General features: G+C 36.9%; 2 protein-coding genes across 13 annotated transcripts in view; one reads left to right on the top strand and one right to left on the bottom strand.

Moving 5' to 3' along the window:
* ORC2 (origin recognition complex subunit 2) overlaps window positions 1-5,990 on the top strand; it is a 41,429-nt gene extending 35,439 nt beyond the window's left edge. For 3 of the 4 annotated variants that reach the window (XM_026492203.4, XM_026492202.4, XM_048214568.2), the window contains exons 16-18: window positions 1,392-1,453; window positions 2,139-2,257; window positions 4,356-5,990. In XM_026492203.4, the coding sequence (XP_026347988.1) occupies window positions 1,392-1,453; window positions 2,139-2,257; window positions 4,356-4,442 (268 nt within the window). In that variant the 3' untranslated portion in view covers window positions 4,443-5,990. The remainder of the gene's footprint in view (window positions 1-1,391; window positions 1,454-2,138; window positions 2,258-4,355) is intronic. The other variant, XR_006408740.3, reaches the window with a different exon arrangement.
* A 931-nt stretch (window positions 5,991-6,921) lies between these two features.
* NIF3L1 (NGG1 interacting factor 3 like 1) overlaps window positions 6,922-12,040 on the bottom strand; it is a 70,858-nt gene continuing 65,739 nt past the window's right edge. For all 9 annotated transcript variants that reach the window (XM_044381306.3, XM_044381307.3, XM_057303864.1 and 6 more), the window contains one exon: window positions 6,922-9,452. In XM_044381306.3, the coding sequence (XP_044237241.2) occupies window positions 9,268-9,452 (185 nt within the window). In that variant the 3' untranslated portion in view covers window positions 6,922-9,267. The remainder of the gene's footprint in view (window positions 9,453-12,040) is intronic.

The following is a 12,040-nucleotide window of genomic DNA, read 5'->3' as shown; positions in this document are numbered from 1 at the left end:
AAGATGAAGAAAAATACTGTGTTCTTGGATGAGTGGACTGAATATTATAAAGGTAGCAACTCCTCCCATGTTAGGATGTATTAGACCTATAAATCCAAACATTGATGATTTTTCTTGTGTTTTAAATTTGATAACAAAATGCAGTTTCTTGAAGAAGCGGGTGAGACTAGCAAAGTCTTTTTTTTCTCCCAAGAGCAATGGCACTTCTAGTCAAGATGGTACAATACTTTTCACACTTTGATGAATTTTGTTACTCTATAAAGCTGCTTTTGTACACCTGAAGATTAGCATTGCATTAATACTGAAATGTGCATTAAATGAGTAATCAAAATTTCTGTAGAGCTGCAACAGAAAAAGTCCCATTCAATCTTACTGTGCTTACTGTTAATGGACTAGTGCAAGTTGCTATGTATAAAGTTGGGAATCCATGCAGTATAAGTACTCAGCATTAAAGATGACTCTGACTGCTCTAATACAAGGAATTTTTAGTTTGGCATACTCTAAATGTCTGTGTACTAGCCTCTACTGCTTTATTTTTTTTAACTCTGAAATTTAGTTTCATTCCACAGACTCCAATATCATTTAGTCTTTACTTGGTATGAATGTGATCAAAAACATTAACCAACATTTAGCTGTGGAGTCACTGGCAGTATCTAGTTATAATATGGCCATTCAGATGATCCAGATATGCTTATGTGATTATTTTCTAGATTATCGTAAAAATGTAAAAGGACTCCTGGAAATCTTAGTGTGTGTAACATGCTTCCAGCCCTGTAATTCCACTTTGTAGACTTCTGTAGAAATTGATATGAAAGAATATTTATATACAATTTAATGTGGAGTTATTTTTAACAATTAAAATTGGAAGTAATATAAACATCCAAAATGAGTAGAGCAATGGTAAGTTTGTGGTACATGATAGGTGAGCAGCCTTTAAAAATTTAGGAAGACTTTCTAATGATACAAAAACATGAGTAAGTGAAAAGGTGAGATGTAAAGTGGGGTATACTATATACAAATGCATGAATTTATGTGTTTCCACCTTGCTTCATTCCACAAAGATTTGAGAAAGCAGCACACAGAAATATAATTTCCACATCAGATGTTAGTGGCTTTTAGGGTTATGGCATTAATATTTTCCTCTGTACATTTTATTACATATTCTACATTTTCTAACTTGAACAACCCGTAGCCTTAAAAAACACTCCTACTAGATTTTCCTTAAAAAAAATTTTAAAAAAGCTTCTTTTTAAGTAGGCCAGGATAGGATGTTCCCTGGAGAAAGGAACATATATTTGGTTTAACCAAGTATTTTACATTATCTTTGTCTATTTGTTACCTTTTGATGTTAACGTTCTGGATTTGAATTCCTGTTTTGTTTTTTTCCTTAGGGGGATTTTCAGGCTACTAATAAAGTATCAGCTGGATAACCAGGATAACCCTTCTTACATTGGTATCCAATATTTGCGATATTAAATTGTTTGTGACTTTTGTTTCACCCCATTGTGAATTCCTTTTTCTGGAATCTAATAATAGCACTGGGAGCAAATAAATGGTTTGCTCTGGGATCAGTTTGTCTGCCATGTGGCACATTTTCAAGCAGCCCCACAGATACACTGCTGAACAGGCTGTTTGCCGATGCACATTGAAATTTCAACACGTCTGGCCTATTTTTACATTTCCTATGGTAACTGTGGACATGTGTCTACCAATTACATATATTTCATATGCTGGGCATCTTAGCAGATTTTTTTCTCCTTGGGTAAAAACAATGTGTTAATTTAGACAAGTATTTTAATAATCGTGCAGCTCTCTTGACTTACTAGTTCCTTCTTCAAAGGTCAACTTTATTCATGCTGTTTAAATTGCCCACAAGATTTATGTTTTCCTTGGTCACAGTTGACTTCTTTCAACGAATCAGTTCTCTTTAAAATGTAAGCCACAGCACATAATACTCAAGTGTTCTCTAGTTTGCTTCTTCCGGAGGTTGGTTTTTTTTTTTTTTTAATCAGTACTTTTTGACTGCTTTGACATACTATGGCAACAGCACTGTTTTGTGTTCTTTGGTATGGGTATCCATATGTGGGGTCATGTCTTAAATGCTGACTTATGTTCCCATTTCCTTTTGAACTCTCTAGGATTTTCTTTTCAAGATTTTTACCAACAGTGTCGAGAGGCATTCCTGGTCAATAGTGATCTGACACTTCGGGCCCAGTTAACTGAATTTAGGGACCATAAGCTTATAAGGACAAAGAAGGTGAGAGTTTTGCTATTATAGCATTATATGCTAAGAATACCTTATCTCTTGTTTACTTGAGGACAAGAATGCCTTTGACTCAACTTTGATAATAAAATGCAGGTTCCAGTGTGCCATCTGAGTTCTGTAGAAAGAGATAAAGTAGAAGTACTCAGCTTCAGAGCAGAAAACTTAAGAGTTCTAGTCCAGAGTAATAGGCCATTAGAAATAGAAGTTAAATAAATCTATTCCCTCTTTTCCTTCTACCACATTTAATTAATTGGGTCTATATGAAGTACTAAGTATTAGGATACAGTAGTAAGCAAAAACCTAACTCCTTTCTGATAGAGCTTAAAGTCTAATGGAGGAAATGGACATTTGTCAAATAATCACACAGGTAAAGCTTTAACTGTGGTGTCCTATGATCAGAAAGGTACATGGTTCTGAAAGAAGTCAGATTCACATATTATGCTAATTATGGTTATCAGACCACTGAGCTGAGATCTAGAGGTAAACTGGGAGATAACTGGTCAGAGAGAAAAACATAAAGGCCAGTGTGCCCCAGGACGAGGCTGAAAAGACAATGACATAAGGGCTAGCCCACACACTACTTTTAGGCCAAGGAGAGGATTTTAATCTTCATTTGAAAATTAAGTCATTAAAAAAAAGTGTTCTGACTCTGGAGAATGGAATGGGGCAGAGTGGGGTAGGAATTGCTAAATGTCAACACACAAAGACCAGCTAGGAAAGTGTGTTAGTAGTCTGGGTGAACTGATGGTGACTTGACTAGGATGAAGAGAGAAAAATGGTTGAAGTTCAGATACACTTGGGAGGCAAATCTGACAAGAATTGTTGATAGGTTGGATATGAGTGCCAAGGAAAAGTGTTAAGAATGATTTCTGGTGTCTGGCTTGCATAACCAGAGAGATGGTAAGATCACTGGATGAGAAACATTTTTGGAGAGAGAGGTTAGATTAGGAGTTCCTGATTGTATTATGTTTGGACTTACTCTGTTGAGGTTCTTTGAGATTCCAAATGGCGATGTCAATGAGGCAAGTGGGTTTCCTAGGACAAGAAACAAGAGGAAAGATCTGGGCTAGAGAGATAGGAGTTTAATCTCTGTGTATTTAGGTTGTAATGAAAACCAGGCATTGGTGGGAGTAAGAAGGCCAGGAACTAAGCCTAGAAGTGTGATATTTAACAGCCAAGTAGAAGATAAAAGTGTAGAGGCAGGAGAAATAGCCAGACAGCCAGGAAGAAAACCATAATATGATACCATAAAAGTTCAGAGAAGCATGTTTTAAGAAAGAACAGTCAGCAGTGTCAGGTTCTGCTGAGAGGCCAAAAAGATGAAAACTGAAAATATGTATTGGATTTATGAGTAAGGAATTTCTTGGTGGTCCAAACAGAAGCTCTTTTAATGACATGATAATGGTGGTAGTAGCTAGGTTGGACTGGGTTGAGTGAAAGGTGAGGAAATGGAGACCAGCAATTATTAACAACCCTTCTGGAAAGGTGTAGAGGTTGGATGATAGAAATTAGGGTCTAGCGAGGGTTATTTAAAAAGGGCAGCACCTGGCTGGCTCAGTACAGCATGCGACTCTTGTTCTAGCCCATGTTGGGTGTAGAGATGATTACTTTTTTAAAAAATGTTTTTTAAAAAGATTTGAGAGAGCATGAGCAGGGGGAAGGACAAAGACAGAGGGACAAGCAGACTTCCCACTGAGCTGGGAGCCCAGGACCCTGGGATCATGACCTGAGCAGAAGGCAGACGTTCAACCCACTGAGCCACCCAGGCGCCCCTAGAGATTACTTTTTTAAAAAGAGGGCGGGGTGTGGGGGTGTGGAGATACCTGGATAAAAGAACAGAGAACTCAACAGGGTAAGATTCTAGAAAGAGCAGGACAGTAAAGAGATCTACTGTCTTTTCCACTATGAAATAGTTTAACTATAAACTCAATGTATTTAAGTAGATAAGCCTACGTACCCTTTTACCTTAATCTTTACATTTCTATATTTATATAAAATATTAAATCCATTTTTTTTTTAAACCTACAACAGGCTTCACCTCCGTCTCTTTACAAATGACTAACATCCATGGTTTTCTCACTTCTTTTAGGGAACTGATGGAGTGGAATATCTGTTAATTCCTGTGGACAGTGGAACACTGAATGATTTCCTGGAAAAGGAAGAAGAGGAGTCTTGAAGTTGTCCTTTACTCTTGAAATCTTCTGTGGAAGGAAGGGCGGTTGTACCAGCTGCCACTCCTCTAGTCTATAAAGTGTTGTGTTTACATCTAACATTAGACTCTTCCAGTGTACAAGACTTAAAGTTGGGAGGGAGGAATGTCATCGATTAGAACCTTCATTAGCCTGGCTGGTGTACCATCTCTAGTACTATGCAGCGGTCCTCAAGTTGGAGAAAACGTGCCTTTCATTCATTACCTCTCTGGAGACTTCGTGCTGGAATGAACAGTATGCTCAGGGACTATTTGGAGCTGGATGTTTTTGAATTCTTTTATACTAGAGATGATATTATTATTCCTAATTTTTTGAGGGCCTTTTAAACACTCCCAGAGCTGATTGTTTGCAAATGTGTTTGTTCCAGAGTATGGAAGTACAAAAACACCGACATCACATAAATCTATTTGCTGTTCTGTCAGAGCTGACGAGTATAATGAAGGCAGATCATCCTACTGTTCTTGAAAGGCTTAACAAAAGGTGTGTAAGACTGGGGAAGAGGGCATGACCCTCTTAAGTTGGGATAGTGGGGAGAGCACATGAACAATAATCATGATACTTGTAACAGCTAACATCTGTGCCATCACCTTCATGACACAAGAAAGCAGCCAGGCTACCGAAAACACAGTCCTGAATTACACTTTAGTTCTTGTTTTCAAGACAACAGAAAATAAAAATTTATTCTTGTATTGACATTTTTCTTCAATAACTTAAAAGTGAGCAGCATATTAATGGCTGATTTTAATCTTGATTTCTCTATCAAGTAGACCCAAAACTCAGTGTAAGACATTTCAGTTTTTTTCTTAAAGTAATTTCAAGCCTTTTTCCTTAGGAAAGACAAAAAGGCTAACTTTGGCCTCTGGTCAGCTATAGTCTTCACATACTCTCGAAGAATTTCATTTTCAAGTATGAAATATTTTAATTAAAATATCACTGTAATAAACAACTGAGAACTGCTGATGCGGTACGTACTTTATCTTGTAAACCCCTTTCATGAAACTGTTTCCCAAAATGCTCAGAATTTAAGTCCTTTCTCTTTGTGGCATATAATTTGTTAAATCCATGTATGAGGGTTTAACTGTATATAATCAAATTATTTAAAACAAAACTAGTACATGAATTTGATTCTGAAATTTGTTACCAAAGGCTATTCAGTAAAAAGTGAGTTTCCTTCCCCTTCACCGATCCAGTCCCTTACATGACCAGTGATAGGAGTTTATTCCTCCAGAGGTATTCTATGCACATGGAAGGGTATGTGTTTGTATCTCCTTTTAAAAACACAAATGGTAGCATATGATACGTGCTCATTTGCACCTTGCTTTTTTTGCTTAATATATCTAGTTTATAACTTATAGTATAAAAAAGTATATAAAATCTTTAATGACCTAATATGCAAATTTTGCATTTGCTCTTAAATATCTACTGATTTATTTTTATAATTTTTGTGTCCATACTATTTGCAAGCAGTATGTGTCAACAGTCTATTAATAAATAAAAAGCCAATTTGGATAGAATCACTTTTTTACAGTACTGGTTTTTTACTAAAAATGTTTTTAAGTCCTTCAAAAATTTTGTAAGTGCATCTTAGAGATCTGAAGATCTTAGAATTATTCTACACTCATTAACTTGTTTCAGTATCAATGTTCCTCATACTCTTACCAGTTAAAAGCGTGACTGCTAAGGCTCCAACTTCTGTTACTTGCTTCTGACAAGAGTGAACAGACCTGAAAACCTTGAAAGATTTTTCTGGCTGCTCTTAATAAAATGGCCACATAAACAGGCCCAAAAAAGGCACCGGAGATGTAGAACAGGCGTTCTTACACTCTACAAAAGAGGACATAACACTGCATTCCTGATGCAGAGAGTGCTAAATCAGCTCTTGTGATACTCTAGATTTTCTTAGCACGTTTGTCATTTTAATACATGAATAGTTCATTCATATAAAAGATCAGTGAGTTCAGGGGATGGTTAATAGATTTTTTTTTTTTAACTCACTTTAGAAGTCTACTTTTTTCCCCTCTAATTCAATGTGGAGCCAGTAGCATTGTTCAGAATGTTTTTTCCTACATTCTAGGAGGTGAGAAGACTCTTCCAGCTTAGTCCTGAGTAACCATGAGAGATGAAGAGTCAGGAGGGTCTGCCTTATCACAGACTGTGTGGCTCCTAAAACTGAGGAATAAAAAAAATGTGTTACGCAAATGACTTTGTTCTTGGGCTTCCTGTAATTACTTGACTTCTCCCTTAGGAGAGTCACCTACCTTTTGATGTTTCAAATTGCTGTTAAACATTTTCATTCATGTTTGTTGAACACTTCCTGCATAGAAGGCTCTGCTAGACAGAGGAGTTGTAAGGAATGTGAAGGAAGAGATATGGGGTGTTAATAGCATTAAAAGTTACAGTATCTTAATATGCTGAAAAGTCAAATAACTGATGCTATGGAAAATATAACTTTAAATGTGAGTTTAATAGAAAGCTAATTACCACATTCTCATAACAATTTTGGCATACAGCCACACACTTTGGCCTCGAGCCCACCCACATATTTAGGTCACCATCTTTACTTCTGCTACCTAACGTGCAGTCCTTGAAAGGGCAGCAGCATTCTCTCAGGACCACTACATGCTTGGGCTCTACGTGAGCACCTACGAGAATCAGTCTGCATTTTTAAACTACATCTCCGTACATTCTTCTGCACATGAAAATTTGAAAAGCAATGAGATATCCAACTAAATAACACCTTAAAGTTAACAGTTCAGAAAATTTGGCAAGTGAAAATAAAGAATTCATCTTTGGTGATCATTTTTGAAAAAACTACAGAGGACACATTTGGGGGTATTTTTAGTTATTTAGAAACGCTAACATACCAGTAAAGAAACTTTAAAAATTGTAGTAACAATGGCATTCTTTAAAAAAAAAAAAAAATTTGGCAATAAGCATGTCCAATCATAAACAAATTCTTTGATATGTTAAATCCCTTCTGAAACTCTAACAAAAGGAATTTAATCCACAACCTTCAGAATGAGTAAATGTTAAAGGTGAAATCATATCCTACCTTCAGTGTGCCATAAAGGAAAAAAAAAGTTGAAGAATCATTGCCCTCAAGCTATTTCTTAAGCATTACCTCTGACCATACCATTCCTGCCTCCTGCTTTCTGCCTGACAACAGATGACTTACTTGAGCTTTTTCAATGCATTATGCTGTTTCTCTATACTTAGCGTTCGTTCAAGCTGTGCCTCTTCACTGAATTCTACACCCTTTTCCCCAGGAAACCTTACCTGTAAGGTAAGTCCTCTGCATATCTTTAGCATAGGTAATTACAATAAACTCTTAAGTATCATCCAAACTTCTGTCCTATTCTCCCCACATCTCCATGGGCCCGGCACATAGACCACAAGGTAAATGCCACTAAGAGTCTCTCAAAGCTGTCTGCTCTCCCACTGGCTCGATTTTGAAATCAACCATCCCTCATCAAAGCTTTCTACTTGGCTTCTGAGACTTTGCTGATTCTCTTCCTACCTCCTCTCCTGGCTCCTCCTCCAACCCTTGAATTGGGGGCATTTCTTAAGGCTTGGTCCTATTGGTTATTTCTGTGGTGAATCAATATTACAGGTGAACCATCAAGAATAATTTGTAAGTTAGGATCCCAAATCTTCCAGGAAATGACTGGTAGGAAAAGGGTCCTACAAAAGAAATGTAAAATTCTTTACTTTCTCATCTCAGACAGTATTTTAAAAGATTTGCTTTTGTCACTACCAAAGGAAAAAGCTCAGCAGAGAAACTAGAAGTATGTACAGAAGAATTCAAAAGAAAAACCTCCCATGCCACCCAGAAAAAATCCCAGTTAAAATGGATTTCTTTTTCCTTCAGGATTTCTTACATACCTCCTGCATCAGGTTTGTCAATATTCATTAAGAAGTAGTTAAGAACACAGACTCTGGAACCAGACTACCTGAGTTTGTGTCCAAACTCCTGTCATTTCCGAGCTACGTGGCCTTGGGCAAACTTGTTAACCTGTTTCAGTTTATTCATCTGTAAAATGGAAATCGTAATACCTATATTCTTGTTTCTAAAGATTGAAAGTGTTTATAACATACCTGAGAATGCCTAGCACAATATATTGTATGATAACTGGGATTATTCTAAAAGCTAAGCATATTTTTATATTAACCATTCTTTTTATATTACTAATAAAATTCCAGGTGATTTACCTAAAAAACAATAATAGTCATGAATAATGATCATATATATTAAAAAACAAAAAAACATAAAACCTCATCCTGATTCTGAAATTTAGGTGAAAGATTAGTGATCTAGGAATGGGAACATAGAGACAGACCTTATCACCTCCTAGAGGCTACTACCTAGAAATAAGTGTTCCAATCTCAAGTTTTTTAAAGTAAATTTTTAAATTAACCAAGGCCAGAGAGATCTAGAATGACGCATCCCATCTATAAGTAAGCGAAGGAGAAGACTGCTCAAGCAACTTACCCAGAATGTTAAGTAAAAAGATTTTAGTGGATCTGTCTTGGAGTTCACACACGAATATGTGCTTTACATTGTATGATCACCTTAAGTCATCTTATAATGAACACTTGTTCTTGAATAGTAGTTATGGTTTTTATCATACGAGCTACAGAACATTTGGTGAAGCAGATTTACAAACCAGAAATAATGTACATTCTAAGATATTCTAAGAATCCAGGAGTATTCTAACTCTGCTGATTCATGTTATGCATTCAAGTTGGGAGGCAGTCGATTTGTAGACTGTCATCCTGTTGTTCCCGTATGCTTTATACCACATGAAGAGGGTCCCTGTCTGTTTCTGACAGGATAATATTAATCTTATTCTCCAAGTGAGCACCCAGCATATCTCGAAGATCAGAAAGAAAGCCTCGTTCAGTGTTGCTATGTTCACAGAGGATGACATTTATTCCTTGGGATGCAGCATCCAGAACATCATGATGGGACATCTCACCTGCCAACAAAGGAAAGAGCAAATACTTACGTATCAGACATGGAGTCTGTAGAATGCTGAACCACAACTGCAGAAACACCAAGTTCACACTGTGTAAAAAAGCAGAACTTCCACATAAATCTAGAAAGTTAGGTACAGGTTTTCTTATATGGCCTCCAATTTAGAAAGAGACAGACCATCCCACTGAGAATTCCAAATTCCTTCTCCTTGGCCCGCTCAAGACAAGTATCTAAAGCTGTATATGCAACAGTATCTAATACTGCCAGAACCAGGCCCTAAGAACACCTGCTCAAAATGGGGCCCCTGGAGGGCTCACTGATTAAGGGTCTCTGACTCTTCATCTCATCTCAGCTCTTGATCTCAGAGTCATAAATATGAGCCCTGAATTGAGCTCCATGCTGGGCCTGGAGCCTACTTTAAAAAAAAAAACAAGTGAACTGGGGCTTTCAGAAAACTCCTCTCTCATATAAATATTAAATAACAAATACCTCCAGAAAATCCTAGGTATACTTCCCAAAGACTCCTTTATGCTTTGTGAACACCAAAATTTTCAGTGTCAACTCTAGTCTAATTCGTAAAGATGAAATAAGTTTATTTCTAAATTAAAGACAAGGTTAAAAAAAACAATAAAAATAGGGTATTTATTTTCCTTTGACTTAGGCAAAATTTCTAGAAATTCTGACGTTACTGGTAGAAGAGGATCTCATCTTCTGTAAAAAGATTTTGGGAAAGCTGAAGTGTTTTGAATTTTTAAAAAAACCCATTTGTGAAGCTGAGGACTTCAAATTTAACAGCAAAAAGACACTGCACAGTTTGGCTTGTTCATAACAAGCATAATTTTGGAATATGTTTAGAGCCCTAAAAGCATTAAAAAAGGAAAAAGTTTCTTAGGGAAAAAAGTTTTTCCCCCAAGAAATTTTCAACCCCCCCTTTCCCCTCTCCTCCCCAATATATGAAATTTCATATATGGGATAATTTTTGTTCAAGCCACCTTTTAAAATGTCTTTTTTTTTTTTAAGATTTTATTTACTTATTTTAGAGCGCAAACTCACGAGCAGAGGGGCAGAAGGAGAGAGCATCTCAAGCAGACACCCCACTGAGCGCAGTGCCGGGCCTCACAACCCTGAGATCATGATCTGAGCTAAAACCAAGTCAGACGCTTAACCAACTGAGCCACCCAGGCACGCCTAAAATATCTTAATCTGTAATAGTAAAATATTTTAATTTGTAACCGAAAAATAGACCCTAACGGGCCCAGTTAGAAGCCATCTTCAGGAGGGACAAGTCTGATGGCCTGGACAATTATAAATGCTCTGAGGAGAAGGCATGAAAGTGGAGGAATCCGCAAAGACTGCAATAACAGCTGAAGGCAAAGGGAAGAGAAGCCTAGCTAGGATGGTAGCTGTGGGAAAGAAAGAGAAAAATGAGAGAATTTATATGTGCAAGGAGCAAGCTCCCCATCTGCTGGTCTTTCCACAATATTACCCTTATTGAGCTGATACTGCCATGTTTCACGCAAAGGAAGAGTGATGAGCATCAATCAGCAGAGGCCTATGTGTGGTCTTTGAGCTGGTACTGTTCATCCCTAATGTTATACTCAAAGTGATATCTCAGATCACAGACATCCAAGGTCACCCAAATAAGACGACACTCCGTATCTCCCCAAGTAACCAGACAGGAAGGCTATTTTAACAATTACGAATTGCATTAATTTATCTTATGCACATATTGTTTAATAGTTTAATAAAAAAACAACCTAGTTTTAAGAAAGTCATTATTTATGAGAAAACAATCACATGCCCCAAATAGAGATATACGAGATATACCACAAAAGAAATGGTCTACACTCTTCAAAAATGACAGTGCTCTGGACAAAGATGCATTCCAGATGCAGTGACCAGGGACTGGATATCAATCAGAAAAAGAAATGCTAGAATTCTGATCAACTGGCAAAATTTAAATATAGATTACATATTAAATATTTTAACAATATTCAATTCCTGTATTTGATCACTGTCCATGGTCATATAATGTCCTCATTCTTAGGAGATATATGCTGATGTATTTAGGGATAAGGTCATGTATACAATTTATTACAAAATGGTTTTGGGGGAAACACATAAATAGAAATATACACACACCCATAGATACTTATATATACACACATATATACACGCACACATATGTAACACATATGTGACACTGAATGTGCAAATGTAGCAAAATATAACCATTAGTAATCTTTATTATTCATTTATTTAAGTAGCTCCATGCCCAGTGCGGAGCCCGGCGTGGGGCTTGAACTCATGACCCTGAGATCAAGACCTGAGCTGAGATCAAGAGTCGGAAACTTAGCTGACAAAGCCACCCAGGTGCCCCTATAACCATTAGTAATCTTAAGTGAAGCGTATACAAAAGTTCATTACATTATCCTTGCAACTTTCCTACAGGTCTGAAATTCCTTCAAGGGAAAATGTTATAATTAATTTTATTTCTTTTTTAAGATTTATTTAACAGAGAGAGAGAGAGAGAGCATGCACACAAGCAGGGGGAAGAGCAGCGGGAGAGGGAAACAAGCAGACTGCCTG

This window comes from Ursus arctos, unplaced genomic scaffold, assembly GCF_023065955.2.
Source record: "Ursus arctos isolate Adak ecotype North America unplaced genomic scaffold, UrsArc2.0 scaffold_1, whole genome shotgun sequence".
Taxonomy (NCBI): Eukaryota; Metazoa; Chordata; class Mammalia; order Carnivora; family Ursidae; genus Ursus; species Ursus arctos.
Note: the sequence above shows the minus strand (reverse complement) of the source record. Positions and strands in the feature narration are given on the sequence as shown.